This window comes from Cebus imitator, unplaced genomic scaffold (assembly GCF_001604975.1).
Source record: "Cebus imitator isolate Cc_AM_T3 unplaced genomic scaffold, Cebus_imitator-1.0 Scaffold404, whole genome shotgun sequence".
Taxonomy (NCBI): Eukaryota; Metazoa; Chordata; class Mammalia; order Primates; family Cebidae; genus Cebus; species Cebus imitator.
Genome location: NW_016107719.1, coordinates 708,906 through 721,176, shown reverse-complemented (window position 1 = coordinate 721,176; position 12,271 = coordinate 708,906). Strand labels below are relative to the sequence as shown.

The 12,271-nt window shown below is 50.9% G+C and overlaps 1 protein-coding gene across 3 annotated transcripts in view; it reads left to right on the top strand.

Moving 5' to 3' along the window:
- Positions 1 to 431: 431 nt before the first annotated feature.
- Positions 432 to 12,271, top strand: part of LGALS2 (galectin 2) — a 15,956-nt gene continuing 4,116 nt past the window's right edge. Inside the window, exons 1-2 of one of the 3 annotated variants that reach the window (XM_017508939.2) lie at positions 441 to 632; positions 10,651 to 10,736. In XM_017508939.2, coding sequence (XP_017364428.1) covers positions 10,734 to 10,736 — 3 coding nt within the window. In that variant the 5' untranslated portion in view covers positions 441 to 632; positions 10,651 to 10,733. Of the gene's footprint in view, positions 633 to 1,036; positions 1,161 to 10,650; positions 10,737 to 12,271 lie in introns of those variants that run through there. The other 2 variants (XM_037731533.1, XM_037731532.1) reach the window with 2 other exon arrangements.

The window sequence follows — 12,271 nt, the reverse complement described above, 5'->3', positions numbered from 1 at the left end:
GTGGAGTTGCTAGATCATATGGTAATTCTATGTTTAGCTTTTTGAGGAACTGCCAAACTATGTATCGTAGCAGCTGCAACATTTTATATTCCCACTAGCAGCATACTATACAAGAATTGAAACTTTTTTTTTTTTTTGAGATGGAGTCTTGCTCTGTCTCCCAGGCTGGAGTGCAGTGGCTCAATCTTGGCTCACCGCAACCTCCTCCTCCCAGGTTCAAATGATTCTTGTGCCTCAGCCTCCTGAGTAACTGGGATTACAGGCAGGAGCCACCATGCCCCACTAATTTTTGTATTTTTAGTACAGACGGGGTTTCACCATGTTTGGCCAGGCTGGTCGAAAACTCCTGACCTCAGGTGATCTGCCTGCCTCGGCCTTCCAAAGTACTGGGATTACAGGTGTGGGCCACCGCACCTGGCCAAGAGTTGAAACCTTAATTTATAAAGCCAAACAAGTGTCAGTTGCTTGCTAGGAAATGGAGAACCAGGGCCGAGGTCTCTTAACCTCTTGGCAAAATTGACTCCTGTGCTGGGCTGAGGATGTGCAGCATGAAGGTCAGAGAGGGAAGGCCTGGAGGACCCTGGAATTCTGCCAGGAATAACGGCAGGCCAGTGAAACCCTCAGCTTGGGAGGTGGGTGGTAGGGGCAGGAGGAGGTGGCCGAGGGGGAAACTGAGACCCAGAGATCCTTAGACATTGAGCGAGCTGGAGGTCATCATGCCCAACCTCTTTTGCAGCTGCTGGGAAACGAGGGTTGGGGCTGTCACTGTCACATGTGCGGAGGAGAGAATGCCGGCTCCAGGCAGGTCCCAGGTGAGCACCTCATTAGTAAGCTCACGATGCAGGCGAGAGGCCTCGAAATGGCCCAGTGTGTGTGGTATGCTCAGTAAATGCCAGACAACTAGCTATTAAACACAGAATAATAATAGTTGAGTACCTACTATGTGCCATATTCTGTATGCCAAGCCCATTACATGCATTCGCTAGGAAACTGAGGCTACCTGGCCTGCCCAAGGTCACACAGCCGGTAAGAGGCAGCGAGGACTTGAGGCCAGTGTCGTTCCATGGAGGTGCCTGAGTCGGCAGCAGCTCCGGACACCCAACCGCAGTCTCATCTGCTCTCCTGCGGCCCGTGGTCTCCCCAGGGGCTCTGGGAATTAGGTGAGGATTCATGACTGGTCTGTTTGGTGGGTCTCCAGGGTTTTGAACTTGCCCTGCAAGGGTATGATGGGGCCCGGGTCCTGCTCCCATCCTAAAAAGAAAGGGTCGGCTTCTGAAATGGACCTTTCCCTGAAGGCCTGTACCTGTTGATTTTAGGGGCCCCTGGAATCCTTCGGATTCTGATTCTGGGAGGTGAGGCCCTGGGTCTTGTGGCTGCTTCTCCTGGAGGACGGAGGCTTATGTAGGTAGAGGGTACTGCTGGGGTGTCGGGAGCCCAGATGGTCCTGAGACCGCAGCCATCAGGAGAGCAGTGATGCAGCGGGTGCTGCATGGCCCAGGGCAGAGCCAGGGCCAACTGTGAGAGGGACAGGATTGTCCCCAGGGACAGACTTCAAGAAGAGGGGGGCTTCCAGTGGCCTTGGGTGCTCAGGGTGGACAGAAGCCTTGGGAGTGAGTGTGCTCCTAAGACTAGCGCCGCACTTGGCGGAGGACCTCCTCTGGTTGTTTACCACAGTAGGGACAGATAAATGCTCCTCTCCCGGCTTGGCAGACACAAAGATGGAGGCGGATGTAGTCCTGCCCTTGGCAGATAGAATCCTGCCAGAAGCTGGGGCGGGGTGGGAATGCTGGGGTGAGCAGCAGTGCCTCATTGCTTCTGCTGTTTTACTCTCTCCTCACCATCCCCAGGTATCTGCCTGCATGGACAGCTGGGACTGGGTGATTAAGCTGTAGAAGGCTCAGGCTGGGCACGGTGGCTCACACCTGTAATCCCAGCATTTTGGGAGGCTGAGGCAGGTGGATCACCTGAGGTCAGGTGTTCAAGACCAGCCTGGCCAACATGGTGAAATCCTGTCTCTACTACAAATACAAAAATTAGCCCGGTGTGATGGCAGGTGCCTATAATCCCAGCTACTTGAGAGGCTCAGGCAGGAGAATCACTTGAACCTGGGAGGCAGAGGCTGCTGTGAGCCAAGATCGCACCACTGCACCCCAGCCTGGGCAACAGAGTGAAACTCCATCTAAAAAAAAAAACAAAAGGCTCCACTGTTCATGGAACGACGGTGTGGCCTGGGCCAGGGAGAAGGAGTTGCACTCACTATGCTCAGGACTCAGGTCTCCCTTTCTGAGGAAGAGCACTGAAGGACCACCCAAGTCACAGGAGCGGCTTGGTTTACCTCTTCAATTTCTAAAGACACAGAGATGAAAAATCTTCTTGTCACTTACAGGAAGCTGGACACAGAACTTGATCTTTTCTGTAAATTCACCCAGCACCACATGTGTGTAAGTCGGTGTGGCCCTGAGAAGGAGTCTTCCTGGTTCAAAAGGCTGAGATAATACACCACGGAGGGGGCAAGAGGGAGGGAGGGAGGGGCTGTGCCTCACTGGATTGGAGCCCCTTTGGAGCTCTCCGATGAGTACTTCCAGCTGCCCATCCACCATCCACCCATCCACCCCTCCCTCCACCTCCTCACCAGTCCACCCAATTAGTCATGTACCTTTTTTTCTTTTTTTTTTTGAGATAGAATTTCACTCTGTCATCCAGGCTGGAGTACAATGGTGCAATCTCAGCTCACTGCAGCCTCCTGGGTTCAAGTGATTCTCCTCCCTCAGCCTCCCTAGTTACTGGGACTACAGGCACCTACCACCACGCTCAGCTAATTTTTAGTAGAGACGGGATTTCACCATGTTGGCCAGGCTGGTCTTGAACTCCTGATCTCAGGTGATCTGTACACCCTGGCCTCCCAAAGTGCTGGGATTTACAGGCGTGAGCCACTGCGCCAGACACCATTCACCTTTTCATCCGCTCATGTACCCATTCATCTATCCATCCATCCGTCTATCTGTTCATCCATCTACCCACTCACCTTTGAGTTAAAACTGATGTGTTGGGCCGGGCGCGGTGGCTCAAGCCTGTAATCCCAGCACTTTGGGAGGCCGAGGCGGGTGGATCACGAGGTCAAGAAATTGAGACCATCCTGGTCAACATGGTGAAACCCCGTCTCTACTAAAAATACAAAAAATTAGCTGGGCATGGTGGCACGTGCCTGTAATCCCAGCTACTCAGGAGGCTGAGGCAGGAGAATTGCCTGAACCCAGGAGGCGGAGGTTGCGGTGAGCTGAGATCGCGCCATTGCACTCCAGCCTGGGTAACGAGCGAAACTCCGTCCCAAAAAAAAAAAAAAAAAGAAACAAAAAAACTGACGTGTTAAGGTCAAACTGCATTTCTTTCCTCTGCTCTTATAGTACAACAATCAATACAAAAGACTTCTCTGACCAAATGGTGGTGCGCCAAATGGTGGTGCGGGAGGGGGTTGTGGCATTCTCCAGCAACAAGCAAGGAGTCGATTGTGTTGGCTGCCAATCAGCTGGGTGTCTTCTGATTCAATTCCGACACCATCTACCTGGAGATGGCGTCAGATGCCACAGGTCGAGGGCTCAGTCCCACAAGACTGATTCCTCTCTCCCTCCACACCAGTTGCAAGTCTGAGCCTCTGGACTTCAAGTGGGGATCCCACAACCCCTCTTTGGTTTCAGTTAATTTGCTAGAGTGACTCACAGAACTCAGGGAAACACTTATGTTTACTGGTCTACTATAAAGGATGTTAGAAAACATACAGATGAAAAGATGCATAGGGCAGGTTACAGGGAAGGGGCTTCCCCCACCTCTCACCTGGGGGTCCCATCCTTCAGAAACCACCATTCGTTCAGCTATCTCAGAAGCTGCCCAAACTCTATCCCCCGGGCCTTTTCTGGGGACCTCATTGTGCCGGCATGATTGACCTCTGAGTAGAACTGTGAATGGGGAGAAAGATCTGATGGAATATTAATGGACTAGTGTGGAACCACCCCAGCAAGGCCTGTGTGTTCAGATTCTTCATGGCCTCTCTGTGCAGCACTTCTTACTCCAAGGGATGGGGCAGGACCCCTTCTGAAATGAGGGTCTTATATAATCAAAGTAGCTCAGAGCATTTCTTCAAGGAAGAATTTCTGTTCTTTTTGGTTTTTTTTAGACAGTCTCACTCTTGTCACCCAGGTGGGAGTGCAATGGCATGACCTCAGCTCACTGCAACCTCCGCCTCCTGGGTTCAAGCGGTTCTCCTGCCTCAGCTTCCTGAGTAGCTGGGATTACAGGTGCCCGTCACCATGCCCGGTTAACATTTTTGTATTTTTAGTAGAGCACAGGGTTTCGCCATGTTGGCCAGGCTGGTCTCGAACTCCTGACCTCAAGTGATCTGCCCGCCTCAGCTTCCCAAAGTACTGGGACTACAGGCATGAGCCACCATACCTGGCCAGAATTTCTGTTCTAAGACAGAAAGGCGGGGGGAAATTCCTACCATGAGGAGAGAGAGCAGCAGGTGAAGGAAGGGCAGGCGAAGAGTCTGTTTTCTGAGCCTGTTCCTGAGGCCGAAAGCACCCCAACATTATAACAAGACACTAACAAAGGCTGTGAGTTGTAGCCAGAAACCATGGGCAAAAACCTATTTTCTGTATATATAGAATAGTATCACAGCACCCATCAGCCATCCAACTGTCCATCCATCCACCCACCTTTGAGTTAAAACTGACATGATGAAAAGCTCAATCCAGCCAAGAGCTGCAGAAGAGTCCCAGGCGGAGGGAACAGGACAGAAGGATAGAATGAGCCTGGTGGATTCAAGGATGTCACTGTGGCCAGGGGGTCGGTGGGGTGAGCTGGGGCTGCGAGGTGGACAAGACCCGATCTTGTGGGCTGGTCAGCTGAGAGGGGAGTTTAGATTTTGTTCTAAGTACAAGGAGAAACCTGGAGGGTTTCAAAGCAGGAGAGTGGGATGTTGTCATTTACATTTTTTTTTTTTTTTTTTTTTTTTGAGATGGAGTCTCGCTCTGTGTCCCAGGCTGGAGTGCAGCGGCGCGATCTTGGCTCACTGCAACCTCTGCATCCCAAATTCAAATGATTCTCCTGCCTCAGCCTCCCAAGCAGCTGGGACTACAGGCTCACGCCACCATGCCGGCTAATTTTTTGTATTTTTAGTAGTGACGAGGTTTCACCGTGTTAGCCAGGGTGGTCTTGATCTCTTGACCTTGTGATCCGACCCACCTCGGCCTCCCAAAGTGCTGGGATTACAGACGTGAACCACCACACCCAGCCGTCATTTACTGTCTTACAAAGAACCAGTGGTTGTTGGAAGGATTGTGGGAGCAGGAGTGGAGAAAGGGAGACAGCTAGGTGGCTTCAGCCTGTTCCCTCCTAAGTCTCCAAATTCCTTCTTCCTTCAAGGCCCCACCCTGATTCCAGGTGAGATGGGATGACCCCAGAGCTCCAGGGGACCTGCGTGGTCCTGGAGGGACACTAGCTGGGGAGGGTGGCCAGGTGTGGCCAGCTGTTGGGGTGTAGAGAGGGGCCCTGGAACCTGGCCGTCAGCTTAAACAGGAAGATCCCTGGGCCGGATGAGGCGACAGCTCTGTGGATGTTCCCTGAAGGAGAGAAAGTTGGCTGGTCAGAGCTGCAGGAGCAGGGGACCCCCAACCTCAGGCAGCCTAAACATTGCGGAGACCTGATAGTCATGTGTGTAGATCCAGGATGCTCTCCATCTCTTGACCTCCTCATCTGTCTGCCTTGGCCTCCCAAAGTACTGGGATTACAGATGTGAGCCACCTTTGTATAAGAAATTTCTTATACCATCAGAAAAAAAAAAAAATAAAGTTTTAGGTTGAAGAAAAACAATATATATATATATATATATTTTTTTTTTTTTTTTGAGACCAGGGTCTTACTCTGTCACCCAGACTGTGGTGCAGTGGCATGACCAGGGCTAACTGCAGCCTTGACCTCCTGGGCTCAAGTGATCCTCCCACCTCCACCTCCCCAGTAGCTGGGACTACAGGTGTGCTCCACCGTGCCCAGCTAATTTTAGAATATCTTTTGTAGCTAGGCATCGGGGCTCACACCTGTAATCCCAGCACTTTGAGAGGCCAAGGCAGGTGGGTCACCTGAGGTCAGGCGTTTGAGACCAGCCTGGCCACCATGGTGAACGCTGTCTCTGCTAAAAATACAAAAATTAGCTGGGCGTGGTGGTGTGCCCCTGCAATCCCAGATACTCGGGAGGCTGAGGTAGGAGAATCATTGAACCCAAGAGATGGAGGTTGCAGTGAGGCAGGATGGTGCCACTGCACTCCAGCCTGGGTGACAAGAGCAAAACTCCATCTCAAAATAAAAATAAAAATATATTATCTTTGTAGAGATTAGGTCTTGCCAGTTTGCCCAGGTTGGTCTTGAACTGCTAGGCTCAAGGGATCTGCCTGCCTTGGCCTTTTCAAGTTTTAGGATTACAGGAGTGAGCCCTGTACCTGGCTCCCAAATTTTTTTTTTTTTTTTTGAGACAGAGTTTCACTCTTGTTACCCAGGCTAGAGTGCAATGGCGCGATCTCGGCTCACCACAACCTCCGCCTCCTGGGTTCAGGCAATTCTCCTGCCTCAGCCTTCTGAGTAGCTGGGATTACAGGCACGCGCCACCATGCCCAGCTGATTTTTTTTATTTTTAGTAGAGACGGGGTTTCACCATGTTGACCAGGATGGTTTCGATCTCTTGACCTCATGATCCACCCGCCTCGGCCTCCCAAAGTGCTGGGATTACAGGCGTGAGCCACCATGCCCGGCCCCAAATTTTTAATATATGATATATTCATTTGATGAAGCTGTAAGATAGAGTTACATATGTGTGCACATGTATTTATGTATATCAAGTTCCTATGTATATGTGTGTAGGAAGGGGCTCGTGGAGGTGGAAGTGTCTCAGGGACACGGAAGTCATAATGGGGCCCTGGGGGCCTGTAGGCAGAATGTTCCCACAGTCCCTAGGGCTGCCAGGAGGAGGTGACTGCTTTCTCCACAGCTGACACAGGTGGGGCACTGGGCTCCTGATAATAATAACAAATAGTGTCCATTAAGTATTAACGAAGGGCTGGGCGTTATCTCTCTTCATCCTCATAACACTTAGTGTTCTCATTTCACACCTGAGGAACCTGAATTCAGAGGTCACCTGACTTGGCTCAAGGTCACAGAGCTAGGAAGAGGTGGAGCCAAGAGTTGAGGCCTGTATCATCCGCAAGTGACTTTTTTTTTTGAGATGGAGTCTCACTGTGTCACCCAGGCTGAAGTGCAGTGGCATGATCTTGGCTCACTGCAACCTCTGCCTCCCGGGATCAACTGATTCTCCTGCCTCAGCCTCCCGAGTAGCTGGGACTACAGGTGCGCACCACCACGTCCAGCTAATTTTTGTATTTTTAGTAAAGATGGGGTTTTACCATATTGGCCAGGCTGGTCTCCAACTCCTGACCTTGTGATCCACCCGCCTCTGCCTCCCAAAGTGCTGGGATTACAGGCGTGAACCACTGCACCCCGCTAGTATTCTTTTAGTTAGAAGCAAGTCACCATGTCCAGCCATGCTCAAGGGGAGCCGAGTATGCAAGGGTGTGATTACCAGGAGCTGGCCATCACTGGGGCCATCCCAGAGGTGGCCACCACACAGAGGGCTCAAGGTCACACTGGAGGTCAAATGTGCTTTTCGCTTAGTGAGGAAAGTGCCACTCGCCTCGGCAGGCTCCTAAGCAAGGGATTGGTTGTCAGACAGCAAACTCTGCTACTTTCTCATTGTGTGAGTCCTGGGATCCTTAATTCCCTACCTGAAAAATGGGGCGTGAACAGAGTTCCCTTGAGAATTTACAGTGAGTTGATAACGATGAGGGCTGGAGAAAGTGGTTCGGAATGTGCAAAGAGTAACCATTCAGAAAGTAACACCTGCGGAAAGTAGCCGTTGTTAAGGGGACAAGGTTACAGACGTGAGTATCAGGATTTCTCTTCTTTCTTTTTTTCCTTTGAGACAGAATCTGTCACGCCACCCAGGCTGCAGTGCAGTGGCACAATCATCGCTCACTGCAGTCTGGACCTCCAGGGCTCAAGCGACTCTCCTACTTCATTGAGTAGCTGGGACTACTGATGTGTGCCACCATGCCCGGCTAAGCTAAAATAGATTTTTTAACAACCACATAGAGACAGGGTCTCACTATGCGGCTCAGGCTGGGCTCGAACTCCTGGACTCAAAGTGATCCACCCACCTCGGCCTCCCAAAGTGCTGGGATTACAGGGGTGAGCCAGCACACCCAGCCATTCCTTTTTCTTTTTCTTTCTGTTTTTTTTTTTGGAGATGGAGTCTTGCCCTGACACCCAGGCTGGAGTGCAATGGCGCTATCTCAGCTCACTGCAACCTCTGCCTCCCGGGTTCAAGCAATTCTGCCTCAGCCTCCCCAGTAGCTGGGATTACCGGCACTCACCACCACGCCTGGCTAATTTATTGTATCTTTAGTGGAGACGGGTTTCACCCTGTTGGCCAGGCTGGTCTCGAACTCCTGACCGCATGATCTGCCCGCCTTGGCCTCAAAAAATACTCTTTTTCTTTTTTTTGAGATAGAGTTTTGCTCTGGTTGTCCAGGATGAAGTGCAATGGCACGATCTCAGCTCACTGCAACCTCCACCTCCCAGATCCAAGCGATTCTCCTTCCTCAGCCTCCTGAGTAGCTGGGATTATAGGCATGCACTACCACGCCTGGCTAATTTTGTATTTTTAGTAGAGATGGGGTTTCTCCATGTTGGTCATGCTGCGACCTTAGGTGATCTGCCTGCCTTGGCCTCCCAAAGTACTGGGATTACAGGCATGAGCCACCAAGACTGGCGTTTTTTCTTTTGTTTCAGTTTCTCACTGGTATAAAATCTATACACAGCAAAGTACTTCAATCATACCTGTGGTCATGTTCCCCGTCCTTTGAACATTCTTTTAAAACCAGTGAACTGTAAACTCCTTTTACTTTGTGTACTTTCTGAAACCTCCTCTAGTGAGCTAATATTATTATAATCAGAAAAATGCCACCTTTAAAAGGTATAGTTTCTGTTGATTAGTTTCCGTGGAGAAAGCGTTTTAAAACTCCTTATCTTGCTGAGGCTTTACCGTGCCCCTGGGAGAAAGGCCGAGAGGGGATCAATTTCCTTGTGGGTGGAAAGAGGAAGTCACTCCCCATTTGGAGCCGGCTGGGGACCGAAGGTGGTGTCCTACGTGGGCACTGGGCAGTGAGCCACCTGCAGGCTCCTGGCACCGAGTGCCCTCGGCAAGGCCAGCTCCCCACACCCTGCCCGGGGTGGCCGCCGCCAACTCTGATGGAAAATGCTCTGGCTCGCCAAATCCTGAGCTCTAGAAAAGTTCTCCTTCTGGGAATCTGCCGTGCATATGTTGTCACGGTGTAGCCGAACTTTATGTCCAAATAGATTTAATGCAGCATTAATGTGAGTGTTTTGCAGAAGGAAATTGGCTAAATAAATTCAATTGATGGAAGGTAGAGTGTTTTGCAGGTGTTGAAGTATGGTTCTGAAATATAGATTTGTGGTCTTTAATGTTTCCCAAATGAAGAAAGATAAACAATTGCACGGACAGAGGGGTGTCTGTGATATAAACGTGCGGAAAACCGCCTGGAAGGAAACGTGCCAAAAGAGTAAGCGGGTCCCTGGTGGCGGTGGGATTATGAGGGATTCTTCTTCTTCTTTAATACCTCTAATTGTCTGTAGGAAGCATGCCACTTACACAAGTAACAGAAGTCAAGAGCAAAGCGTTTTCATCCTCCGTGTCCCCCACTCAGCCCTCCCACTCCTTCACTGCTTTTATTTATTTTTTCTTTGAGTCGGAGTCTCACTGTCGCCCAGGCTGGAGTGCAGCGGCACGATCTCGGCTCACTGCAACCTCTGCCTCCTGGGTTCTACTGATTCTCCTGCCTCAGCCTCCCGAGCAGCTGGGACTGATAGGCACCCACCACCATGCCCAGCTAATTTTTGTATTTTTAGTAGAGACGGGGCTTCACCATGTTGACCAGGCTGGTCTCGAACTCCTGACCTCAAGTGATCCACCCACCTTGGCCTCCCAAAGTGCTGGGATTACAGGCGTTAAGCCACCGCACCTGGCCCTTCTCCGCTTTTGACCATTTGTTGTAAATACTCTGAGATCTTTTCTTTGACTCCACGGGTTGGTTTTGAAACCTACATGTCTGATCAGATAAATAATAGGGTGAGGGAAGAAGAAAACATAGTATTTTCTGAAAATGAATCATGACATCATAGAAAATTAGAAGGTTAGGCTTTTTATTTTTTGCAAAGCAAATCTCTCTTTTTACAGACAGGGAAGCTGGGCTCAGTGAGGGAGGCTGGGAGTGCTGTCAAGCGGCCGCATTGCGGTTTGTTGCGGAGCAGAGCTGGGGCCGCCTTGCCTCTTGGGCTCTGGGAGTGCTGAGGATGGGGAGGCTGGGCTGGAGAGGGGCCAGGAGGATGCTCGGGGCGGGCTGGGGTGGAGCTGGCTGAGGAGTCTTCTGCCTATTTGTTCTGGGTACTGGGAGATGCAGGCAGGGAGACATCCGGTAGAAAGGGCAAAGTCCTCATTTATGGCCTTGGGGGAGTTAATGTGTAATATTCTAGGATATAAGCGTGACCACGAGTTGAGACCCTGAGCACAGGCCTCCAGGAGCCGCTGGGAGCTGCCACCAGGAGCTGTCACCACGATGGTGAGGACACCAGCCCCCTGCTGCCTGCCCCACTGTGTTCACCTATGTCTTTGCCTGGGTGGGGACTTTCAGGGAAAACCATTGCTGTCCCTCTCTGGGCCTCAGTTTCCCCATCTGTGCAGCAAAGAAGTTGGACAGGGGTCTTTATTTTTAAACAGTGTCTTGCTCTGTCGCCAGGTGGAGTGCAGTGCTGACGATCACAGCTCACTGTGGACTTGACCTCCTTGGCTTAAATGATCCTCTCACCTCAGTGTCTTGAGTACTTGGGACCCCAGGCATGCAACACTGCCTAATTTTGTTTCTTTTTTTTTGAGATGGGGTCTTGCTCTGTTGCCCAGGCTGGAGTGCAGTGGCACGATCTTGGCTCACTGAAACCTCTGCCGCCTGGGTTCAAGCAATTCTCCAGCCTCTGCCTCCCAAATAGCTGGGATTACAGGTATGCGCCACCACACCTGGCTAATTTTTTGTGTTTTTAAAGCAGAGATAGAGTTTCATAAAGTTGGCCAGGCTAGTCTCGAACTCCTGACCTCAAGTGATCTTCCCACCTCGGCCTCCCAAAGTGCTAGGATTACAGGTATGAGCCACTGTGTCCAGCCTGTTTCTTATTTTTTATAGAGATGAGGTCTCACTGTGTTGCTCAGGCTGGCTTCACTGGGCTCAAGTGATCCTCCCGCCTTGGCCTCCCAAAGTGCTGAGATTCCAAGTGTGAGCTACTGTGCCTGGCCTCCATTGATCTTTATGGAGATAAAAAATCTCACCTTGGGCAATATAGTGAGATCTTATCTGCCATAGGTGCATGGCACTATGCCCCACCTTAAAAAATTAGCTGGGCATAGCGGCACGCTTCTGTAGTCCCAGCTACTTGGGAGGCTGAGGTGGGAAGATCACTTGAGACCAGGAGGTTGAGGCTGCAGTGATTGCACCATTGTGTTCCAGCCTGGGTGACAGAGTGAGACCTTGTCTCATACACACACGCACACACACACACACACACACACGCACGCACACACGCACACACACACTCCAAGGCTTGGAGAGTAAATTGCCCAAGGCCACAAGCTGCAAATTGCAGGGGGTTGAGTAGATCCCCACTGACGTCCCTGATTCTTTGATTCCACACCTGTTCCTACCATAGCTTACTGTGGGGCCTTGTCCAAGTCACTAACCCTCTCTGAGCCCCAGTTTTTCCCCATATCTGTGGAATGGGCTGACAGGCGGCATCTTCTGAGGATTAGATGGTATATTCATTGCCTAAGGGTGCAGTAACAAGTTACCACCAAATTGTGGGTGGCTTCACACAATAGACGTTTATTCTCTCTAAACAATGTCTAAAGCCTGGAACCAAGGGGCTACAGGGCTACGCTCCTGCCGAAGGTGCTAGGGGAGGGTCCTCTCTGGCCTTTTTCAGATCTGGTGGTTCCTGGCATTCCTTGGCTTGTATCACTCTAATCTCTGCCTCCGACTTCACATGGCTCCCTCTGTGTGTCTCTGTCTTTGTGTCCATAGTTCTCTCCTCTTTTTTTTTTTTTTTTTTT